Source organism: Planococcus citri, chromosome 5 (genome assembly GCF_950023065.1).
Source record: "Planococcus citri chromosome 5, ihPlaCitr1.1, whole genome shotgun sequence".
Lineage (NCBI taxonomy): Eukaryota > Metazoa > Arthropoda > Insecta > Hemiptera > Pseudococcidae > Planococcus > Planococcus citri.
The window spans coordinates 64035690-64059827 of NC_088681.1; the positions used below are offsets into that span (position 1 = coordinate 64035690).

The window sequence follows — 24138 nt, forward strand, 5'->3', positions numbered from 1 at the left end:
CATCCTTCCTCGCCCCTCTTCACCCCCTCCCCCGCCGAAAAAAATCGGGCTTGTAGAACATTGCCTCTTTTCCCTTCTTCCCCCTTTCCCCTTTAATGAATCGTTTGAAAAATCACGCGAACTTCGTCAATTATTAAGAAATTCTTTTGAGTAGATATGATTTCTCTGATTTTTTTCGAGAAAAAAGTCGATATATCATTCGACTTTTCACAATTTTTCAAAATTTTGACCCTCATTTTGGGGCACAGAGGGGATTTGAGGGGTTGTAGGCAAAAAATAAGTTCATATTCGTACTCAGAGATTTCGAAAACATACCATTCGATATGTCACTCGACTTTTCACATTTTTTCAAAATTTTGGCCTTTTTTGGGACAGTTGGGAGCTGTGAGGGGTTGGTCCCAAAAAATAAGGCCATATTCGTGCTCAGCGACTTCGAAAACATACAAGTCGATATATCACTCAACTTTTCACGATTTTTCAAAATTTTCACCCCCATTTTGGGGCACAGAGAGACATTGGGGGGTGGAACCCAAAAAATAAGTTCATATTCGCACTCGGCGACTTCAAAAACGTACCATTCGATATATCACTCGACTTTTCACGATTTTTCAAAATTTTCACCCCCATTTTGGGGCACAGAGGGGCGTTGAGGGGCTGTATGCAAAAAATAAGTTCATATTCGTATTCAGCGACCTCGAAAACATACTATTCGATATATCACACGTCCAGATTTATTTTTCAAATATTATATGATTCAGTAGTGTGTTACTTGAAAAATCAAGCAACCCTCACGAACCCCCAAGGAGGGTTGAAGACAAACCAGTGGTAGATTCATTAGCAGTTGGGTGAGTAGACTTTGTAAAAAAAATTTGAGCGAAAACGAATGATTTTAAGTGGTAATTTTGATCAATTTATTGGACTGTCTTTTTTTGAAACACCTACTCTTTCCACCCCTTTTTTTGGACACCCCCCCCCCCTTGAGCAATGGGTATCGAGCGTAGTATAAAATTGTCGAGAATTTGAAGGGGAACATTTTTTGTCATGGTAGTTTTTCTCAAAAATCCAATATTTACGGAGTAAAACGCAAAAAACGTGAATCGGAACCGGTTTCTTCCTCCAGGGGTAGGAGAGTCGGATTTTTTGGTGGTTCAGAGGGTCCATCCGAACACATTCCCGAAGAAAAAATTCATGTGCCAATTTTTTTCCTTTTTGTCCCTGCTTTTTTACGTTATTTTCCCGCTCTATTAAAAAATATGGAAAAATAAAAAATTTCAAGTTTGATTAAAAAATCAAAAAAATATCAAAGGACACTGAGAAAATTTTGTAGAGAAAAAGCAGATTTCATTTTTTGGGAAAAAGCAAGACTTCTAGCAGCAAATTTTTTTCGAATAGTTTGAGAAGTGGAGGAGAGCAAGATCAAAACTTCTTCATTTAAAAAAATGGAAAAAGCGTAATTTTTCCCCAATTTCCTAATTTTATAGCGAAAAAATATGCACTTTATTATACTGTCAGACAGGCAAATACCAACTACAGTATCTTTCCTGAAAAATGAAAAAATATACACGAAACCTTAAGACTAAAAAAAAAAATCCTATAGGATACAGATCAATAATCGACTGAATAAATCAACTTCATCCCTTTTTCGAATGAAAACTCGTCATAATCACAATCGCATCATCGCACCTTTTCACTGGACAAACATGCAAAAAAAATCCTTGCACCAAAAACCCCAAAGATTCCCCCCCCCCAATCTTTCCCATCCACGAATAACATTTGACTCGGAGAGTCAGCAAAATCGAGAATGAACAAGTCGTAAAAAAAGGATAAAAGCAGAGTCGCCAAAACGACTGTATGTAGCATAAACACAACCACCACCATCGTCACCATCGTCAACATCATCAGCTGTTAAAAGACACATCGTCGTTTAAACGGTTAAGGGTGATCTTCGAAGGACAGAGATACCTAGAAAAAGATCGGCTCACAGCGGGGTGAATTAGAAACGCACCGATGGATATACACTACAGAAGAAGAATAAAAAAAAGGCGTGCACTATTAACCAAATAGGGGTGAGCGTGAGCCAATGAGAAACATCGGTATTGAAAACCGGTGACTACGTTTCGATGTCAAAATTCGAAGCCGAGAAGCCCATAAGTCATTTGAGTTTTTAATCTTTTAATAAAAACTACTTTACTCGCGGGGTTCGGTTCGGTTCGATTCGTGATTCTGCACAAAGGTGAAAAAATCTGGCTTTAATCGTAATTACGAGTACTTTATTTTTATCCGAAGTATTTGGAATATTTTTTCGAGTGTTTGTTGGTGCGACGGTCGCGCGCTCCTTGTGTATGTGTAAGTGCCAAAAAAGTGTCCTGCTGGTCTGCGATATTGGTTGCGTCCGTTGCCCACCCTGTCTGTGGATTTTGCGCATAAAACATGGAGAGCTTTGAAGCTTTGAGGTATCAGCAGTCGAAAACTTCTTCTTCGAGTGAGTGATAAATTTTCAGTGTGCTTTTGTATTGTACATACCTAAGTATTCGTCAACGCAGATATTTATTCTTTATTCGTACATCGATGAATTTATTTTAAATGTGGATACGTTTTAGTCATATTTTGATTCCTCGCAATCGAATTATCAAATTAGGTAAAAAATGGATGGTTTGGATGAGTATGCGCAATGAAAGAAGAACATACATTTTTAAAATCACGAATTGATCAAATTTAATGACACTCACGATCACAAAAATGAAATCTTTGAAATATCTGTAGGCATCAGACTTGGAATTTTGGATCTTGACAGTTTTTGGAATTTTGTAATTCGTGAGAAAAAACCATAGCCAAATTCGTGTTCCGAAGGAACTTTCTGGTCAATTTTTAAAAACTGGCAACAAAAGGTATAGGTATCTACTATAGAAAATTTAGTCGCCACTCACAGCGCAGAATAGATAGACCATAATGAGATAGACATCAATTTCTAAAACCTAAAAAGATAATGAAAATGCAAATCAAACTTTTTCATGGTTTTTATAAAATTTCAACGACAAGATTCTTTGACAATCCACGATGACGAATCTTTGTTGGGTTTTGACCAATGAACAATTTTTGAGAAAATATCAAACGTATAGATTTCCAAATTTTTAAATCTCACGATCAAATATGGACGATGAATCTAATTCGGATCAGAATTCGCAAATCCTCATTTTGATAATGTATGTATTTTGGCTCAAACAATAACATAAAATGCAGACTGCATCTTCACTTACAAACAACATAGCCACTTTCAATCTTTTTCTTGACATTTTATTATATGTAGTACTAAAAAGAATTAAAATATGGGCGTAATGATTAGAAGATTATGATGAAACGCCGGGCAGAACTTTTTCAATTAACGATAAACTTCTATTTATGTAGATAATTTCAGTGTTTTGAAAAACCTTAATTTATTGATAATATGGATTATGGATGTGATTACCTCTAGAATCTGCTCACAAAGAAAATACCCCTTGAGGCAAACATTTTTTAGAGCCAGACTTACCTACGAATTATTATAAGCTGAAAGAGCATTCAAAAATAAATATATGTATCATCGGAAAAATTTCGGGGGTTGAATTATTTTATTTTCCGATTTTTGGAGAGTTTTTGAAAATCCAAATTTGTCCCATTTTGCAGGACAAAATTTAAAATCAATTAAATTGAGAGTAGAAAGACGAAACTTGTCATATACTTCATTTTTAACCTGCTGAATCGATTGATGGTGCTTTTGAGACGTTCTGATGCCAGAGGCGTGCCGAACAGGGGCAGGGTGAGGGGGTGACCCCCGACAGAAAAATTCAAGCAAAAAGTGGGGAATTTTTAGGAAAAATTTAGTGAGATGGAACAAGCTGAGTAATTTGGGAAAGTTGGGAAAAAGTACCTAGTACAAGCAAGAAAAATAAAAGAATTACGAGTACCAAAAACTATGAGTTTTCACTTCTTGAATTATAAATTTTCAAAACGTTTCACCCTCACTTCGCTCAGTCTAGGTCATTTTCCTTTCTCCGGCCACAGTTGAAGAGTAGAAGAATAATTGACTTCTCGCATCAAAAATAGTGTTTTTTTAGTTGAAATTTTCCACAAAAAAGGTCTCTTAAATTCATTTTAGTCAAAATTACCAGAAAGTCCGATCTTCTGCTGAAATATCACAAAATTCCCTATTTTTCGCTTAAAATCCGGAAAGAATACTTAATTTCTAATTTTTGCCAAAATTGATTGTTCTTGAAAATACTCGTATACAAATTATGCTTTGACAAAAATGAAAAATTGTGAATTTTCAAGCGCTTCTGCCTTCGTCTCACTCAAACCCCATTCATATTTTCAAAAATACTGTAAGTATTATAATTCCTTGGAAACTGAAATGCTAAAGCCATGAAAACGAGCTTTTTGGATCATCAAAAATTCAAGAATAATGTTTTTTTGGGGTGTTTATAATTACAAGTTTATTACACCCGTGTTGTTTTACGTTTCGAAATTATCGCAATTTTTCACTGCTTCGCTCGAGTTGATCATTTTCCTTGTCATTTCTCTGACCAAAGTCGGAGGGTTGAAAAATTGACTTCGAGCATCAAAAATGATATTGTATTATACTTTTGAATAATTATTAACTTTCGAAGGCTTTTGCCCTCGTTTCACTCGGGCCTTTATTCCTATTTTTGAAAATATTTGACTTCAAAACTGTAGGAAAATTGAACTACATAGGTACCTATCGCAGAAAAAATGAATTAACAAAATTTTAGTCGGCTTGTAACATTTCTTTTTTTTTTTGTAATTTTTTCAACAAAGAAAATAGGTTTTGAAAATGCTTTTTTGATAAAATAATAACGGAAGTGGATCTAAAATTCAAAACTGAAAAGGAAATCCTCATTTCAGGAACTTAAGACGTTTCCAACTCCCTGTTATAAAGAAGAAAATTCTCTGAAAATTTTACCTTTCCTCCCTGACTAAAAGTCTAAAGGTACCACAAGCCTCTTAAAATTAAAATTGTGATGAAAAATTCTGGATTTATGCATCTAAATTTTTCTAAATAACCATCATTAATTCAAAAAAACAATTCATAGTTCGTCTCAAGCAATGTTGCTTCCCTTACATAGCGCCTCCAAAAATGAAAAAACTGAAAGAATAAATAAATAAATAAATAAATAAATAAATAAATAAATAAAAAAATAAGTAAATAAATAAATAAATAAAACGGAAGTCGATGCAAATGTTTCAAAAATTCAAATTTCTGCCTTTACGTATTACAGCTCTAAAAATCTCCTTTTCAAGAAAAAATATTCCCCGGTCCCCCAAGTGATTTTGATCTCAACACAGAGCCCTCCACAGTTGAATTTTTTTTTTTAATGGAATGAAAATTCTCTGAAAATTTTATCTGTTCTTCTTAACTGAAAATTAAGAGGTACTGCAAGCCTCTCAAGGTTGAAAAAAATCAAGAAAATCGAATTTTAAAAAAGGTGACGAAAAATTCTGGGTTGATGGTTCTAAATTCCTCAGAATAACCATGACTTAAAATTTAAAAAAAAAAAAAACAATTTACAGTTTCCTTCAAGCAATGTTCGATCCCTTAGCACAGCGCCCCCAAAAATTAAAAAAAAAATCAAAAATATGTAGAACGGAAGTTGATTAAAATTTTTACCTTACAATCATTATTTTTAACCTCCTTTTCTAGAAAAAAACTTCTTCGGTATTCTAGATAATTTTGGTCTCGACAGAGAGCCCCTCACAGTTGAACTTTTTTTTTTGGTCAAGTGAAATGATGATGTTTGGGGGGGGGGGTGTTTGTAATTACTCGATTATTACACCCGTCATGTGAGATTTAAATCGAGTTGGTAAGGTCAAGTTTTTTAATTGGGTCTAAGAATTTTTTAATTTCGGAAGGGTCGTCTGGTATGAATAGTGAAAAAGTTTAATAATTCCTAAAATAACATCTCTTCCAAAAAAAGAAATTATTTTTTAAAAATTTATCGGAGAGCTCAAGGAAGTTTTATCCTGAAAAGAGAGTTTACATTCATGTTTTTAGAGGAATTCTTGCCGAAGAAATTGAAAATTTTTGAACAATGCTCTTCGACATTTCTTTTCATTTTTTTAAATACTTCTCCCTTTCCTCCCACCCCATCACCGAATCAAATCTTAAAAACAACCGCGAATAACATTTTTTACAGAAATGAAATTTTTTGTCTTCAATTTTTCTATTTCTGTAAGTATTGCATTGCTATTTTTAGCAATTTTTTTAAAAAAATCGAAAAAAATGTGAAATTTTTGTAATTTTTCCAGTTGACACATTTAAAACCTTGATTGAGAGTGGGCGTATTTCTTGAAAAATTCGGTAGGTACAGAGTATATTTATATTTCATGAAAATACATTTAAAAAATGAAAGTTTTTTTTTTTTGTTTCAAAGGATCATAATACGTATACTTAGTTTACCTATTCGAGGGGAGGGGGGAGGAGAGGAACTCAAAAAATTCGAGTTAGAATTATAATTTAACAGTAAAACTTGATAGATGAGTTTTCAACTGGCAGGGGGAAGGGAGTGTTACTGGCACCACTGGAGAAAGTGAAGTAAGGTTATAGCCTTAATACTCGTATAGTTATAATTGAAATGTAAAAAAGACCAAATATTCTTGCGACTACCTAGTTCTTTCATGATTTTAAATTTTCATCTTGAGAGGAATGTTAAGAAAATCACGATTAAAAGTGCTCATGCTTTGTAGGTTGAGGTTAAGAGTAGGCCTGAGTGTATAAAATATTGTTTTTAGCACAGGTAGGGGAAAAAAGTATATATTACATCCTAGGCCAAGTGGACGAAACATCTGTACATTACGCACCTAACATCATAAGCAAAATAGCTGAGCTGTAGGTGATTCGAGTGGGTAATTGTTTAATACATCTCGCGTATAATTAACCCGGATGATTGATTCAACGACGACGCGTCCACAACGACGGCGGGGGTGTTAGAAGCATGAAAAGGGTGCCAAAAAAAAAAGAAGAAAAAAACACGAAGAGCTAATTATCGGTCGGGTGAAAGGGCGAAGTGGGTGTAAGTGAGGGTGGATGATCGGTGAACTATGGGGATATTGATGCTATAGAGATGAGAGACGTGCACGACGTACTATTTACCCTTTTCTTTTTTTCTCTTTTTTTTTATCGAGTACCTAACTCTGTTGTTCTGAACGCCACCGATGATCCGTCGTAATGCAGATTCGCACGCCTATATTGTACCAAAGCAGATGACACGAATCGCATGTTTTCCCACGATTTTTTTCCGCGTTAAGCAGGTTCTGTTCGGCGCGGCGGCTTGGTGGATGATGATGATGAAGAGCCAAATGAAAAGTATACAGAATAACGAGACACGTTTCCAAAGCATGCGGGTATTCGATTGTCAGTGTTTCCTTTATCGAATTCGGCTATTTCCTAGTTCGACACCACCCTGGATGTGCCTAGTGGGCCGTAGCGTGGACTGAGAAATTTTCTCGAAAATACTTTCGTGATTAGTGTGCAGGGTGGAAGAGAGAATAGAGAGAGCTTTCGTGCAGTGGTACATTATGGGATCGCGAGATGTACTTTACTTACCTACACCGGTGGTGTATTGTTTTTTGTAACGGATGGAAGACCCTGTGATGTGGGGTATGTGCGATACCTGTATTATGTCGTGTATAGGAGGACTCGATCAAGTGGCACGATCGTGTCGTGAGATACACGCATGGGAATGATGATGAAATTTTACCAAACAATTTTTGCCACTCGAAAATACTGTAATTAAAGGATACCTACTTGTAGATGAAATGTATCTGACCCTGTTTATAGCCAGGCGATGTGGGTGTTAATGGACGTTTCGATGAGACTGAGAGACGGTGAGATGAATGGTATTGAAATTTTTCCATCAGATGATCGATATGTATCTAGCTAGGGTGACAGATTTATGTGACGAGATCATACATTTATGTAGTTCCAAGAAAGAGCTACTATAGTCATATTTAACTGCGTATGTTCCGATGTTTCGTTTCTTTGGCATGAGTTGTTCTTGAATTTTCATTTCTTTTTCAACAAAATTTCAAAATGAAAAAAAAGGACTTAGAAAGGACTTTTAGTAGGACTTTCAACAGGTCATTTTTCGAGCACTTATGGAATTTTTTGAGGTTGAGGAGGGGGGGGAGTCAAAACTTCTTCAAGGTGGGAGGTTCAAAATTTTTATTTAAGTTTTTAGCCAAAGGTATTCTAGAAGGACTTTTAACTGGGCAGTTTTTGAACACTTGGGATTTTTTAGGGGGGGGGGGAGGGAGTAGGCGAGATTTCTGCTTCAAATTCGGAATTTATTAATTAATAATTATGGAAAAGAGAAACAAAGTCGCCCTGGCGAAGCGAGGGCGAAAACTCTCAAAAATTAGAAGGTATTTTGGGTAATATGAAAAATTATGTCATCTTGTGTGGTTTTTTTTTGAGGGGGGGAGTGTTTATAATGATTCAAAATTCTGAAATTCGAATGATGATGATTTTTCTTGTTGAAAAATTTGAAAATGAAAAAAGAAAAGCAAACGAGCTCGAGGCCACGAGCAATGTGATGGCAAAAGTTTTCGGAAATTAATACTCCGAGAGGCATAAAAACGATGGTATTCGAATGATATTCAAAATTAAAAAAGAAAAATAAATGGGCCCGAGCGAAGCGAGGCAAAAGCTCTCGAAAATCAGCATTTCGAGAGATACAAAAACAAAGTTTGTTTGTGTGATGAATTACTTATTTATGTTTTGCTTCAAAATTATAAAATTTGAATTATGATTTTTTTTTTTGAAAATTTAAAACTGGAAAAAGAAAAGCTAACGACGGGCCCGAGCGAAGCGAGGGCAAAAGCTTTAGAAATTCAGTATTTTGAGAGGTATGAAAACGATGATTTTTTGTGTAAATAAGTTACCTATTATTTTGCTACAAAATCTTGAAATTTAAATGATGATTCAACACCTCAATTCAAAAAAAAAAAAAAGCCAACAAACCCGAGTGAAGCAACGCTAAAAGTTTTCAAAATTTCATGTTTTGCTGAGAAGTAAAGAAAAATGTGTAAGGAAGGAGGAGTTAATTTTTCTGATTCAAACTTTGAACATTTTATTGAATTTGAACACTTATTTGAAAAAAGAAAGAGCAGATAGCCCGAGCGAAGCGAAGGCAGAAGCTCACATAAATGTGTGATTCAAGTTCTAGAAAAGTCGACAAATGAGCCGTTTTCTACAAGTTCAAAATTCCGGGAAAAGGGGAAAAATTGAAAATTTGAAAAAGTCATTTTGAAAAAAAAGGACTTTTGGATAAAATTGTTGAAAAAAAAGGACACTAAAAGGACAAAAAGGTGTCATAGGCAAAAAAAAGGACTTTTGTAGGATAAATAGGATAAATAGGAGTGTTAGACACCCTGCAGGATGTTTAACAAAATTTCAAAATAAAAAAGTAGGACTTAAGTAGGACTTTTAGCAGGACTTTCAGCAGGTAATTTTTTGAGCACTTATGGAATTTTTTTAAGGGGGAGGTAAAAATTTACATTCAAGTTTTTAGTCAAATTTTTGTAAAAAATGTTTGCTTTTCTTATGTTTTCAAACATCTTATGATTTTATTCAAACAAGTAAACGCTAAAAATAGTATAATGTTTCACTTCAATTTTTCATTTTTTTTCTCCTTATTAATTTTAAAAATTGATGAATATCACATCATGTTCGCTTAAAATCAAAAATTCGAATTCTTAAATTTTGATTGTAAATATTTCATATTACTATTTGCTTCAAAATTTTAAAATTTGAATAGTTCTGTCATATTTTGTTGAAAAATTGAAAATGCAAAAAGAAAATCAAATGGGCCCGAGCAAAGCGAGGGCGAAAGCTTTCGAAAATCAGTATTCCAGGAGGCATAAAAACAATGGTACCTATTTGAATGATGATTTTTTTTTTTTTAATTCAAAACAGAAGAGAAAAACAAACGGGCCCGAGCGAAGTGAGGGCAAAATCTCTCGAAAATCAGTATTTCGAGAGGCATAAAACAATAATTTGTTGGTATGATGATTAACTTATAAAACTTTTATTATTTTGCTTCAAAATTTTAGAATTTAAATTATGATTTGTTTCTGGAAAATTTAAAATTGACAAACGTTACCGGTATACAATGGCTAAAAGCTTTCAAAAATTGAATCATGTTTTGAGAAGTGAAACTAAATAGTTTTTTGTGGAGAGAGAAGTTCATTTTTCTGATTCAAACTTTGAACATTTTCTTGAATTTGAACAATAAATTGTTGATGTGGGAAAAGAAGAGCAAATAGCCCGAGCAAAGCGAGGGCGAAAGCTCTCAAAAATGTGCAATTCAGAATCTAAAAAAGTCGACAAATGAGCCCTTTTCTACAAAATTTGTTCAAAATTCTGAGAAAAAAAGGGGAAAAATTGAAAGTTTTAAAACGTCTAATTGAAAAAAAGTAGGACTTTAGTAGGACTAAAAGGACTTTTGAGAAAAAGCAGGACTTTAGTAGGACTAATGGACCAGTAAGACCTGTTAGACACCCTGTTTTCAAAAAAAGTTAATGATTATAAGTATGTATCTTCTACTGATTAGAGTTGAATTATTTTCGAAGCTCTCTCTCAAAAGAGTCAAACTCCGAGTTCAATAATTCTTCCTCAAAAAGAGTCAAAACTCTTTTCCACGCTTTTTATTTTATTTTATTTTTTACACTTTTTTGTGTAGAAAAATCGCAAGGTCAAAGTTGACTTCGCGAGCCACGACATCACAAGTTGAGATAATTTCTCCAACTTTTTGGAGTCGTCTCGAGTAAAATTTTCAATTACCTACCTACTGTATATTTTACCAGAACAAAATAATAAGTGAAATTGACATCAAAAATAGTTTTTGAACTGTTCAGATCTCTTTGAAAGAGCCATTTTGCAAAATAGTAAAACTAATAAGTTGAACTAAGAGTTTGATTTGATGAGTTTCATGAAGAGTTGAAGTTTTCATAAAACTCAATGCCCAGAATTTCCTATTTTCTTTCTAAATAATAATAAATTGCTGTAGAATATTTGAACTACGAAAATTGTTCAAAAAAGACGTGTAATTCGAGTTCACGTGTTCTGAATTTAATTTTTATCTTTTTTTCGATAGTTTTTCCAAAATTGGAAAATCCAAAAATCCTTTGAAGGCATCAGACAGAGGCGTGACAAAATTAAATGTCGTAGAGGGGGGAGGGGGTAAGACTGAAATTGTTCCCAATTTTTTTACCAGATTTTCTCAAAGTTTTACCCCGACCTCCTCCCCTCCGGTATTTTTCATGCTAATTAGGTACTAATTAGCCAGATGTGGTTCGAAAAAATGTGGGAAAGAGGAGTTAGAAACAAAAAGGTTGAATTATTTCAAATACATGTGTTCAAAAACGATGCTTTCTTATGTGACAAAAAATTTGAACTGTACTATTAGAAGGTTGGTACTGAAATCAAAAATCAAAAATTCGCAAATTTTTTTCGAGCGAAGCAAAGGCGAAAGTTTCAGAAAATTAACAATTTGATTTGGTTAATAATTCTTAAATTTCTGAAATTAATTTTTCATTCCTGAAAATTTTTGAAAAATTACACAACGATAGTTTGAAAAGTAAAATACCTAACTGATGCAAGAAATTGATTTTCATAGCTTCAACGATTAAAAAATTTCAACAATAAGTAGTTTTCAGGGTAAACTTTTTTTCAAAAGAAGCATCAAAAAACGCATTTTTGAATTTTTTTCATTTGTTTTTTCTAACTTGAACTCCAACAAACTCGAAATTGGCTTTGCATATATTACAAAGATTAAAACATATGAAGAATTCGAATTTGAATTTTTTTCAGCATTTTCCCCAAGAAATTAGCACGAAAATACCTTATCAGCACAATTCAATAATTTTCAAGACACTGAATTCTATATTTCGGAGCAGTTAATTTTTTTTACGCAAACTAATGTATCTACATGAAAACTTTTTCGAACTAAAGAATAAAAAAACAGTAAAAAATCAAAAATGTCTTCAAATTTACTGATTGTGATTTTAAAACCATAATTCAAAAGCTTATCACGACAATTCAAAAAAAAATATCAAAACGCATCTATTTTCCAAATACTTATAAATAATATTTCGAATGATTCTGTCCCAAATTCCTCAAGAACCCCTCCCCCCTCTTTTCTCTGAACTAAGCGTTCGAAAATGTGACAAAAAAAATTTTAAATGCCACATCTTTTGGTCATTTTTTTAAACAAGATTTGTTTTCATTTCCCCTCGATAATTTTAGACACGTAGGAATATACTTATTTTGAACAGGGGAGAAAGAGGGGTCCGTCCGAAACGAAATTTACATTTCACTCATGCAATGAACGATGCCCATAAAGCTACTAGTAAATCCCTTCTCTCCTTTTGGGCAATTTTCTATAAAAATTTGAATTTACTGCCACTCTTTCTGTGTTACAGAAATGATTTTCGCGAAGATTTTCGAAAATTTAAGTCATTTAACACACGACTCAGAAATGGAAACAAATTGAACTTCTTTATCAAACACTAATTCATTTTTCGATATTTCAATACCTCAAAAAACGAAACCTTGTCGTTTTTTCATTTCATTTTCCCACCATTTAGCAGAAAAAATCGAACGTTTCCATTTTTCTCAACGACAACCCTCGTGAAATTTTTGAAAAAATTACTCTTCACCTCAGGCACTCAATTTTCCAAGCCAAAATCGCTATTTTTATTCCAATACATCTCGTATCCAACCCCCCCCCCCCAACCCTCACGCCCAATTAACCGCACGGGCGCCTTTTTGCCCACACGCATCCCACCGGACCCTCTAGCCCCTTCATCTAGCTGTTCTTTTTTTTTCGAGTTTAATTAACGATATCACGATTCGTATCGCGGCTCACAGACAGGCACACACATTACTAGGAAAAAATAAAAAAATTACACAGGCTCGAGGAGGGTTAACAATGCTCAACCTGTTGTTTCCTGTTTTCGAGCAAGGCGTCTCTCTTACGACGACGATGCATGTAAGTACGCCGCCCTTATTACCGCACACAGATCATAACAAACAGAGTGTATGTACATGAGCGAGCGACACCTCCCCCTCGACACATTCTTTATACGAACGAAATTCAATGTGCAGTAAGTACGAGTATACGTAAAATATACAGTAGGTGCTTTTTACGTATAGTATAGTTAGTTGGTGGTGAAAATACTATAACGCGGAAGTATCGAGCACCCACCGGAAGTGAACGATATAGTTTTCACGGGGCGGTAAAGTACCGCGATACGAGATGCGGTATCATTATAAACGCCGAACCACTTGTCTGTCTATACACACATGCATCCTTTTTCACACTCTTCGCCATAAATACGAGTACATATTAAGTAAGGAACAGCGTGCATGTGAGGAAAAGAAACAAAATTTGCTACGTGTCTTTTCAACAAACTCATCGCAGGATACCTAGGCTACTTAATCGAATGATAGATTACCATCTCCTACACCCCCCCCCCCTATTTTGCCATTTTCATTCAGCAGGTATCATGTGGTGGTATCAAAACTCGACATCGACTGAGTTTTTTCTCTCCTCCTGCCCTTCCATCTTTCTGCCTCAGTTTTCTGTATCATGTATAAACGTACAGTATAGATTAATGATACGTGTAATTATCTACATATACACAGCAGAAGGGGTGGTTTTCCATTAGGTTTTTTTATAAGGGCGTCCGCCACCGGCCACCTATAGCTCATATCCATGTGAACCGATGCGAATTTCGGTCTCGTTTTGTGATCATTTTTCTATACTTATATGTACTTAGCTCATCATCAATGATCTATCTAATCCGAGTCTCTTAATTATTTTTCTGTCAGCAGGTAGCAGTAGGATATTGTACGACGTTGCGTGTAAAGTTTGCCAAGATAATTCATCCGGAAAACATTACGGAATATTCGCTTGCGATGGGTAAGTGTATTAAAAATTACGATTTTTTTCATTTTTCTTTACGCTATGTTTTCGATTCTATTTACTTACTCGTTTTTTTTGTTTTTTTTTCTGTTCGAATTCCAGGTGCGCTGGATTTTTCAAAGTAAGTTGTGCTCGATTTCTTGTAAAGAAATCTTTTGCACTCGCGGTCGAGATTTTTACTCGAGCAGATTTTTTCATTCTTGTTATCGTGTTTATTTTAGAGATCGATTAGACGAAATCGCCAGTACATTTGCAAAGGTAAAATCGAAGGCAATTGCGTGGTTGATAAAACTCATAGAAATCAATGTCGAGCGTGCAGATTACGAAAATGTATACGAGAAGGAATGAACAAAGATGGTAAATTGAAAAACTGTATATTTTTAAAATGCTTTATCTTTATAATAATTTTGAGAGGGAAAAAAACAAGAATAAAATTGCAGAAAGAAATCATCACTGAGGGTGGGGGGAGGATATAAAATTCAATCACAGAGCAAGGATTCTTTTCTACACTTTCCGAAAGCAAATTCTTCATAAAACTCTAATAAACTGACCAGGCAATGGAACTTAATACAGCGCAGAAATCATGAAAATTCATCTTCACCTAAGTGACCCCCCCCCCTCTTTGAAAAAATTAGCATTTTAAGACGTTCTTCAGATTTCACAACTCAAGCTCGATTTTTTGACATATTTTTCGAATTTCTATATTGAAATTTAGGCACTATCCAAATTCAACTTTTAAAAATAAAAACCAGAAATTAGGTAGACAGAGGTATCTAAAAGCTAGACCTACAAATTGTGAATATTTTTAATTTTGAAAAAATACACTTTAAATTTTTTTTTAAATTCGTCAAAATTAAAAAACAAATTACATATATGTATTTTACGATTTAAAAATTATTCGTCAGTAAAAAAAAACGCAGACGATCGTAGCTTCCAAATTATAAACATTAAACAATCCACACATTTTACATGACTGAAACAAGGTGTCCATTATTTTTGGATGAGTCATTTCCCCTGACTTTTCCAGGTTTTCCAGACCAATTTTCCAGACCATTTTTTTTTCAATTTTCTATACTTATCCCATAATTTAATATTGAAGAAAAAGTGAGGGGGGGTGATATTTTTTAAATCTGTTTCTCTTCACACTGAGCACTTCTTCGGAGATGAAAAAAAAAACAGCAGAACTTTGATTAATAACCTTTTTATGAAATTATAAAAAAAATTAAACATGCAATTTGAACCTCTTGAGAATTTTTAGATAATATGTGAGGGCGCATACGGAAAGGGTCCATTCGACCAAAAAAAAAAAAAAAAAAAAGTTCTCTGAAATTGCTGTAGGAACTCTGTAAAGGGTTCCTACGACAATTTCAGAGAACTTTTTTTTTTTTTTTTTTTGGTCATAAGGACCCTTTCCGTATGCGCCCTCACATATGTTTCATAAGATGCATTTTTTCACAATTACAAGGATTTTCCGTAAAAATTACAAAATTCCCTGACTTTTCGGTTTTCCAAATTTTCCAGAGAATGGACATCTTGTGAAATGAGGTGGAAAGGGGTAAAATCGTTCATTCGTCGCAGGTACCTACTATTTTTTTAGAGGTTCAAATTATGCGGAAAATACAAAATCATCAACCATAAAAATTTTGTACTTTTACTATCAAAATTTGATCAAAAATTTCAATTTTCATTTCATTTTTCACTAAAAATTACCCCCCAAAAAAAGTTTCGTTACAAGTCAGATTGTCAAAAATTCATGAATATTTTTTGGGGGGAGAGGAAGGTCAAATTCCATTTGCTTTAGACCTGGTTTAGCTTCGACAACTTTGTTCAATAATGAATCAAAATAAAAATAGTCATTTTTTTATAAAATAAATTAAGATAAAAAGTCTTTTAGACAAATTTTTGAGTAGGAAAAAAAACTTTCAGAACTTTTTGATTAAGCTTTATATCTCCTCCCCTCCCGCCAAATTAATCTGTTCCATAACTTAAGGGTCATTCCACGTAAATTGGACCAAAAAGTGGTTGGGGGGTTCGGCGATTTTTTTGAAATTTTTCCTGTAGAAAGACCTTCCGAAGGGATGACCAATGGCGCAAATCGCAGCCTTCTAGCCCATTTTTAAAGGCAGCCAGGCGGTGTCAAAGTTTTCAGTGAATCTAAAATACATTATCCATTTCAGCATTGGATTACTCGATAATCGCGATACCTACCAAAATGGAACTTTTGCCCATAGTTAGGGGATTTGAAAGGATTTTTGGTGATATCATAAAAATCAGTGTTGCCACTTTTTTTCGTACAAAAAATTAGCTCAAAAAGTTTCGAAACGTAGTTTTTACATCGTTCCGACTCTCAAAAATTCTGAAAAAAATATATTATGTATCACTTTCAATGCTGAACAACATATTAAAAAATTTGGATGGTAACTTGTCGACAAGTCGATTTAAAAAAATTCAAAGTTTGCAAAAAAATGAGATTTTTTGATTTAAAACATGAAACAAAGTTTTGATTGGTGAAGTTGACCCATTTGACCCATATTTATACGTATCTGTCGAAAAAGTTGAAAAAATCCTTTCACTCGATGAAATGAATTCCTCACAAAAAAATCAAAATTCGAAAAGATTCAAAAAATGAACGAATTTTCATTTTTTTTGTTGTGAGTGTAATTTTTATCAACTTTTTCATGAAATACGTCAGAAAGAGGTCCAAATAAAATAACTAAATAAATTTAAACTTTTTTTGATGATTGAAATTGAAAATTGAATTTTTTCGAATTTTGATTTTTTTGTGAGGAGGGTCATTCCACGTCAATTGGACCATGAAGTGGTAGGTGGGTTCGGCGATTTTTTTTGAAATTTTTCCTGTGGAAAGACCTTCCGAAGGGATGACCAATGGCGTAAATCGCAGCCCTCTAGCCCATTTTTGAAGGCAGCCAGGGGGTGTCAAAGTTTTCAGTAAACCTAAAATGTCATCCAATTCAGGAGTGGATTGCTCGATAACCGCGATACCTATCAAAATGGAACTTTTCCCCATAGTTAGAGGTTTTGACAGGCTTTTTGGTGATATCATAAAAATCAGTGTTGCCACTTTTTTCGTACAAAAAATTAGCTCAAAAAGTTTCAAAACTTAGGTTTCATATCGTTCCGACTCTCAAAAATTCTGAAAAAAATATATTATGGACAACTGTTCATGCTGAACAACATATCAAAAAATTGTGATGGTAACTTGTAACGAAGTCGATTTAAAAAAATTTAAACTTTGCGAAAAAATACGATTTTTTGATTTAAAACATGAAAAAAAGTTTTGATTGGTAAAGTTGACCCATTTGACCCCTATTTTTACGTATCTGTTGAAAAAGTTGAAAAATCCCTTTCACTCGATAAAATGAACTCATCACAAAAAAATCAAAATTTGAAAAAATTCAATTTTCAATTTCAAGCATCAAAAAAAGTTTAAATTTATTCAGTTGTCTTATTTTGACCACTTTCTGACGTATGTTGATAAAAATCTCAGTCACAGCAAAAAAAAATAAAATTGGCTTTTTTTGATTTTTTTTGAATTTTGATTTTTTTGTGATGAGTTAATTTCACCGAGTGAAAGGGGTTATTCAACTTTTTCAACAGATACGTAAAAATAGGGGTCAAATGGGTCAACTTTACCAATCAAAACTTTTTTTCATGATTTAAATCAAAAAATCGCATTTTTTCGCAAAGTTTAAATTTTTTTAAATCGACTTCGTTACAAGTTACCATCCCAATTTTTTAATATGTTGTTCAGCATGAATAGTTGTCCATAATATCTTTTTTTCAGAATTTTTGAGAGTCGGAACGATATGAAACCTACGTTTTGAAACTTTTTGAGCTAATTTTTTGTACGAAAAAAAGTGGCAACACTGATTTTTATGATATCACCAAAAAGCCTGTCAAAACCTCTAACTATGGGGAAAAGTTCCATTTTGATAGGTATCGCGGTTATCGAGCAATCCACTCCTGAATTGGATGACATTTTAGGTTTACTGAAAACTTTGACACCCCCTGGCTGCCTTCAAAAATGGGCTAGAGGGCTGCGATTTGCGCCATTGGTCATCCCTTCGGAAGGTCTTTCCACAGGAAAAATTTCAAAAAAATCGCCGAACCCACCTACCACTTCTTGGTCCAATTGACGTGGAATGACCCAGGAGTTTATTTCATCGAGTGAAAGGGGTTTTTCAACTTTTTCGACAGATACGTAAAAATAGGGGTCAAATTGGTCAAATTCAAATATAAAAACTTTTTTTCATGTTTTAAATCAAAAAATCATATTTTTTCGCAAACTTTGAATTTTTTTAAATCGACTGTGCAACATGTTACCATCCCAATTTTTTAATATGGTGTTCAGCATAAAAAGTTGCGCATAATATATTTTTTTCAGAATTTTTGAGAGTCGGAACGATATGAAAACTACGTTTTGAAACATTTCGAGCTAATTTTTTGTACGAAAAAAAGTGGCAACACTGATTTTTATGATATCACCAAAAATCCTTTCAAATCCCCTAACTATGGGAAAAAGTTCCATTTTGGTAGGTATCGCGATTATCGAGTAATCCAATGCTGAAAGGGATGATATTTTAAATTCACTGAAAACTTTGACACCCCCTGGCTGCCGTTAAAAATGGGCTAGAGGGCTGCGATTTGCGCCATTGGTCATCCCTTCGGAAGGTCTCTCCACAGGAAATTTTTCAAAAAAATCGCTGAACCCACCTACCACTTCTTGGTCCAATTGACGTGGAATGGCCCTTAAACCAAATTCACATGAAACGTACAAGAGAGGTTTCACAACTACCACAAATAACTTGATATTTGGAGAATTTCCAGAATTTCAAATTCAACCCATTTCTAAAAAAAAAAAAATCAAAATTTGATAAAATCAACGTAAAAAGCTGAAATTTGGTGCATACCCTGTTTTCAACCTATCGAGTCGTGAATCGAAGTTTATGGGTGGTGAATTTAATTTTGATCATATTAACCTATTGGATTTTTTTACTTGAAAAATTGGAAAATATGAAAGTCCGCCGGAGGCTCCAGAACGCCTTGAAATCATAACCAATCCATTCGGGCATAAAGAATTGAATTGAATGGAAAATAGCGTAAGAACCAAATTTTAGCGTCTTTCAACAACTCTTTGCGAACCGTGAATTTTTCTTCATTTTTTTTCAAAAATAATCGCTAGAGAAAATGTTGGGTTTGAACCAACAACAAACTCAAGACAAGATTTTGACAATATTTTCTCAAATCGATCGAAAGGGTCACAAAAGCGATAAATTCGAGCTTATGGGGGTTCATTTATTGATCATTTGCAACATTTTTTTTTCAAAAACTGGAGAATCCGAAAATCTACCGGAGTCTCCAGAACGGCACGAAACTATCAGGAATCGATTTGGGAGGTCAAAAGTAGCTGGTATTCGTATTGATATCAAATTTCAGCCTATTATGACGATTGATTTGATCGAATTTTGAGTTATTTTTCGTGGGAAATAAGCCTAATTTAAAATTTAAAAAATTCCTCAAAACTCGAGAAATGAAATTTAGAAGCTGAAATTAGAGCTGGTGGTGTATTTTTGACATCCTTTTCCAATTCCCCCCTGTCCCTTCCAGAGATATGTATGTCCTCTGACTCTTGATTAGAAGAAAATTCAATTTTTCGCTGCATTTCATCACAAAAATTCATCGCTTTCGCCTACATTATGTTTCAAAAATTCCCTCAAGGCGTATCAAAGAAAAAAATCAGATTTTTAAAAATGAAAACAACATCAAAATTTGTGCTTCAATCGTTCTATAAAATAATTAAAATCAAAATGATTTTTAAATCATGTTTTCCGAAGTCCACAATTTTTTGTTTAAAATTTCCATCAATAGCTTCAAAAATATTTTCAAAATTAAAAAAAAAAAACAACTACAACATCAAATCAACTAATTCCTCAAGATTTCCAGTTTTACCCTTTCTCAGCCTAAATTTTCAGAAAAAAAATACACTCCCTCAACCCACCCTTTAATCTCTTAGGCTTTTCAAACGTACATCATTATCCTCTTTTTTGCAGCTGTCCAACACGAACGAGGTCCTCGTAACTCGACACTACAACGTCAGATGGCTTTATACTTCAAAGAGCCATCATCGGACACAGCACCGTCCATCTCACCAGGCCTAGACTTATCGCGAATGTCTTCCGCATCGGGTAACGCCGAAGAATCGATAGATCGTCCAGTACACGTATCCAATTCGTTGTTCCTTTATCCACCCAGAATGTTGACACAGGTATAAGAGAGATGATCCGATCATTCATTTTGACAAATTACGAGTACCTACATTACGTAACTTGATCATAATCGATTTATGCTTTCTTTATAGATACCGATGCCATTTCCTGGCATCGCAGCAACGCTCAGTAGTCCGGAGACCATTTGCGAATCGGCTGCTAGTCTCGTGTTTATGAATGTGAAATGGGCCAGGAATGTTCCAGCTTTTGTGAATTTGCCAGTCGATGATCAGGTATGATGATTATTAATTCGTAATTTTATAATAGAGATGGGCATTGAACGACATCTGTAGGTGCTTTTCTCCTTTTACTCCTTTTCCAATACAAAATATCAGGCACCATAATATTATGTAAACAAACATCGTACGCGTTAGCGTGACTGGCGAATGGTGATTCTCAACACCAAAAAAAAAAAAAAATTCACCCTTCGATCAACGGGTGCCTTTCATTTGGTTTCTGTCTGTACAATGCATAATGTATTCTCCAGCTCCAGCGGTGTGTTTATGTGTCAGTTACCAAATAGGAAATCACAACGCCACCCACGTGACTCCGCCTTCATTCGCGGACAACTCGTTTGACTCCATCTTGTTCTCTGTTCTCATCGCAGACAGCCTTGCCTATCCTAGCATACACTTTTCATGCTGTAATATTGCCTCATCATCATCGTTTACAAAACAGTGATCCGAACTAAAACACGATTTTTCTTCACCCTCTGCCCTGACAGGTTGTTTTACTCGAAGAAAGCTGGCACGAGTTGTTCATTTTGGGAGCTGCTCAATATTTACCTCCGCTCGAACTGAACCCTTTGATAATGGCCTGCCTCGAACAGAACGACCACGAAGATAAACACCACTTGATCAGCGAGGCGAATAAATTACAAGAGGTTATCAATAAATTCAAACATCTACAAGTCGATTTCCACGAATACACTTGCATGAGGGCGACCACCTTATTTAAAACAGGTATCCACCTAATTTGATTCTCTACCATATCTAAATCTTTGTATTCATTTGCCTACTACATCTTCGCCTTTTTTTTTGTCTCATTTGCCTTATTATAGCAATATTCGAAGACGACGAAAACGAAGACGAAAAGAAGAAAATTCGCTTAAAAGAAGCCTCGACCATTCGCAGCCTTCACGAAGATAGCCAACAAATGCTCAACAGATACGTAAACACAATGTACAATTTACAACCCTTCAGACTGGGTAAATTGTACCTGACGCTCACGTCTTGCAAAAATGTCTCCGGCAAAGTGATCGAGGATTTATTTTTCCGAAGAACCATCGGACCAGTACCAATTTCACGCGTTATAAGCGGAATGTACAAATCCAATTACCTATGACCAAAATTTATCGCAGATCTGTGGTCAGTACTCAAGACAGTTGTATCCTTCCGAAGACAATCGAAAGTGAAATTTTCTCCTTCCAGTAACGAGAAGCATGGACTATTGTTTAACGCAATTATTAGATTACAAATCTTTATCTAAGTAAACTTCCAATACAGTTTGAAGTACTAAAGATAGACAATTAAGTCTACCTGCAAACTTGAAACTTACTTAAGCCAGTGATTATTTCGTTGTCGTTGTTTTCAACGATGAGTATAGACCTAATCAGTGGCACATTCGGGAGTATTTTTTCGAAAAAAGGGTCCTTGAAGCGTGTAAAGGGCAGAATTACGCGATCAGTCAAACACGTAAAGCTCAAAAAATACTCGTAGAACCGTCAGAACACCTCATATAAGTGATTTTCTTCCATATGGATCGTCCTAATCCAAAAAAGAACTTCAATTTCGAATTCTGCGTCCAAAAATACCTCGAAATCGATATACATGAAGGGTAGTTATCATTTTTTCAACGACCTCCTCCCCTCCCCCTCCCGCCACGGTTTTCAAATGTCACATCATTTCGTGAGCGATCAACTTACGCAACAAAAATAATTTTTTGATACTTACATGAAATATTTCGAATTCGACGTTAATAAACTGACTATAATTGAGTAATTGTACTGAAAGATACATCAATTTTTCTGTTTTTTTTTCAACAGGGAGGAGGGGAGGTGAAAAGGGGAAACAGGATCTCTCCAATCAAAAAAAGAGCCTCGATATCGAACTCAGCGTTCAAAAATACCTCGAAATCGATATACATGAAGCATATTATAGTTATCATTTTTCCAACAACCTCTTCCCCCTCTCCCTACCACTCCCACCACAGTTTCCAAATGTCATATTATCTCATGAGCGATCAACTTATGTCACAAAAGTAATGTTTTGATACTTGAAATATTTCGAATTCGACCTTAATGAACTGCCTAATTGAATAAAATTCTGTTGTTTTTTTCTTCGAGAGGGGGGAGGGGGTAAAAAAAGGGAAATAGGATCCCTCTAATCAAAAAAAGAACCTCAATATCAAACTTAGCGTTCAAAAGTACCTCGAAATCGATATGCATGAAGCATAATTATCATTTCTGCAACTACCCCCTCCCCTTCCCCCTCCCCCCGTCATCCACAGTTTCCAAATGTCATATCATCTCATGAGTGACCAACTTATGCTACAAAAAGAATTTTTTGATACTTGAAATATTTTGAATTCGACCTCGATAAACTGCCTAATTGAATAAAATTCTGCTGTTTTATTTTCGTGGGGAGAGGGGTAAAAAAAGGGGAAATACGATCCCTCTAATCAAAAAAAGAACCTCAATATCAAACTCAGCGTTCAAAAATACCTCGAAATCGACATACATGAAGCATACTTATCATTTTCGCAACTACCCCTTCTCCTTCTACCCCCTCTACCCCATTTTCAAATGTCACATCATCCCTTGAGCGAACCAACCGTGCAGCAGAAGAAATTTTTCGATATTTTAAACATTTTAAATCCAACATTATTAATATTTGACTGATTGTACTGAAATATCAAATTTTGGGGTAGGCGTGAGAAGGGGTGGGGAGGGTCCAGGGAGAAAAACTGATAAAAAATCGTCCAGTATATCGATTCCAAGGTTTTCAGGGACGCTGATTTCAAATTTCAGTGTATTTTTTCATTTTGATCTCATTTTAAAGAAATAAATGATCGGGAGAGTTTTGAAAAAAGTTCTCAATGCCTTTGATTATCAAAATCACGTGTGAAATGTTCACTGCAGATCTCCGAGGCTTCGAATTCCCATTTGGAAGGTGCCACTGATTATAACGATGATTCTCACGTATTTTCCTTCCTTTTTTATCTCTCTCAAGTGCGATTCAGTTACCAATTTTTTATTTTTTAGTTGAATTTTCATAATAATGTAAGATTATTTTATATTTTACCCGATTATACATTACGAGCATGTATTTATTATTTTTTCACTATTTTTTACATTTTTGTGCGATTATAACACACTGTACATAATTTATACCTATACCGAATAAATTGACAATATTTTTTTCTACATTTTTGTACACGATGTGACTTTAATTACACTCGGCTCCATTCGTTCGGATTTTACAAAGAGGTTGGTGTATTTTTGGATGGTTTTTCCAAAGCATTCACAAATGTGCAACTTCCACCGCCGAATCATCAACAACAACAGCAGCAGCAGCAGCAATAACAACAACAAACAAAACTGTATCTCGACTCCGGATCAAACATCGATAATACCTATTTGTACATTTCGTGTAGAACAAAAAAAAAATACCAGACTACTGCAACGCCAGCCACTCCTAAAACTGCATCCGTAAGTCCGCACACGCGGCAAAGAGGCAAATACACAAAACAGACGAAGAAAAAAATGGTACAAAATTGTAAAACCTTGTCAACGTCATTTCGAATAACTCGCGGTTCGGTGCATTTTGCCGAATTTCTAACCGGTTCCTGTAATATCGGACTGGATGCAGCGG

At 34.6% G+C, this 24138-nt stretch overlaps 1 protein-coding gene across 2 annotated transcripts; it reads left to right on the plus strand.

The window, feature by feature from the left end:
• The first annotated feature begins 2168 nt into the window (after window positions 1-2168).
• On the plus strand, window positions 2169-23690 carry tll (nuclear receptor subfamily 2 group E member tailless). Of its 2 annotated transcripts, none has more exons than XM_065367705.1 (8): window positions 2169-2482; window positions 13886-13976; window positions 14082-14100; window positions 14201-14336; window positions 20051-20265; window positions 20359-20499; window positions 20991-21228; window positions 21327-23690. In XM_065367705.1, exons 1-8 carry the CDS (start codon window positions 2431-2433, stop codon window positions 21608-21610), a joined length of 1176 nt encoding a protein of 391 aa, XP_065223777.1. In that variant the 5' UTR covers window positions 2169-2430; the 3' UTR covers window positions 21611-23690. The 2 variants fall into 2 exon arrangements, with proteins under 2 accessions (XP_065223777.1, XP_065223778.1); XM_065367706.1 differs by having other exon boundaries at window positions 13889-13976.
• The last annotated feature ends 448 nt before the right edge of the window (window positions 23691-24138 follow it).

Excerpts from the sequence above, each read along its gene's own strand:
- tll (XM_065367705.1), top strand. The coding sequence starts at position 2,431 with ATGGAGAGCTTTGAAGCTTTGAGGTATCAGCAGTCGAAAACTTCTTCT. Across the intron at positions 14,337-20,050 it reads AGAAGGAATGAACAAAGATG|CTGTCCAACACGAACGAGGT; the intron begins GTAAATTGAAAA and ends TCTTTTTTGCAG. Across the intron at positions 20,266-20,358 it reads CACCCAGAATGTTGACACAG|ATACCGATGCCATTTCCTGG; the intron begins GTATAAGAGAGA and ends CTTTCTTTATAG.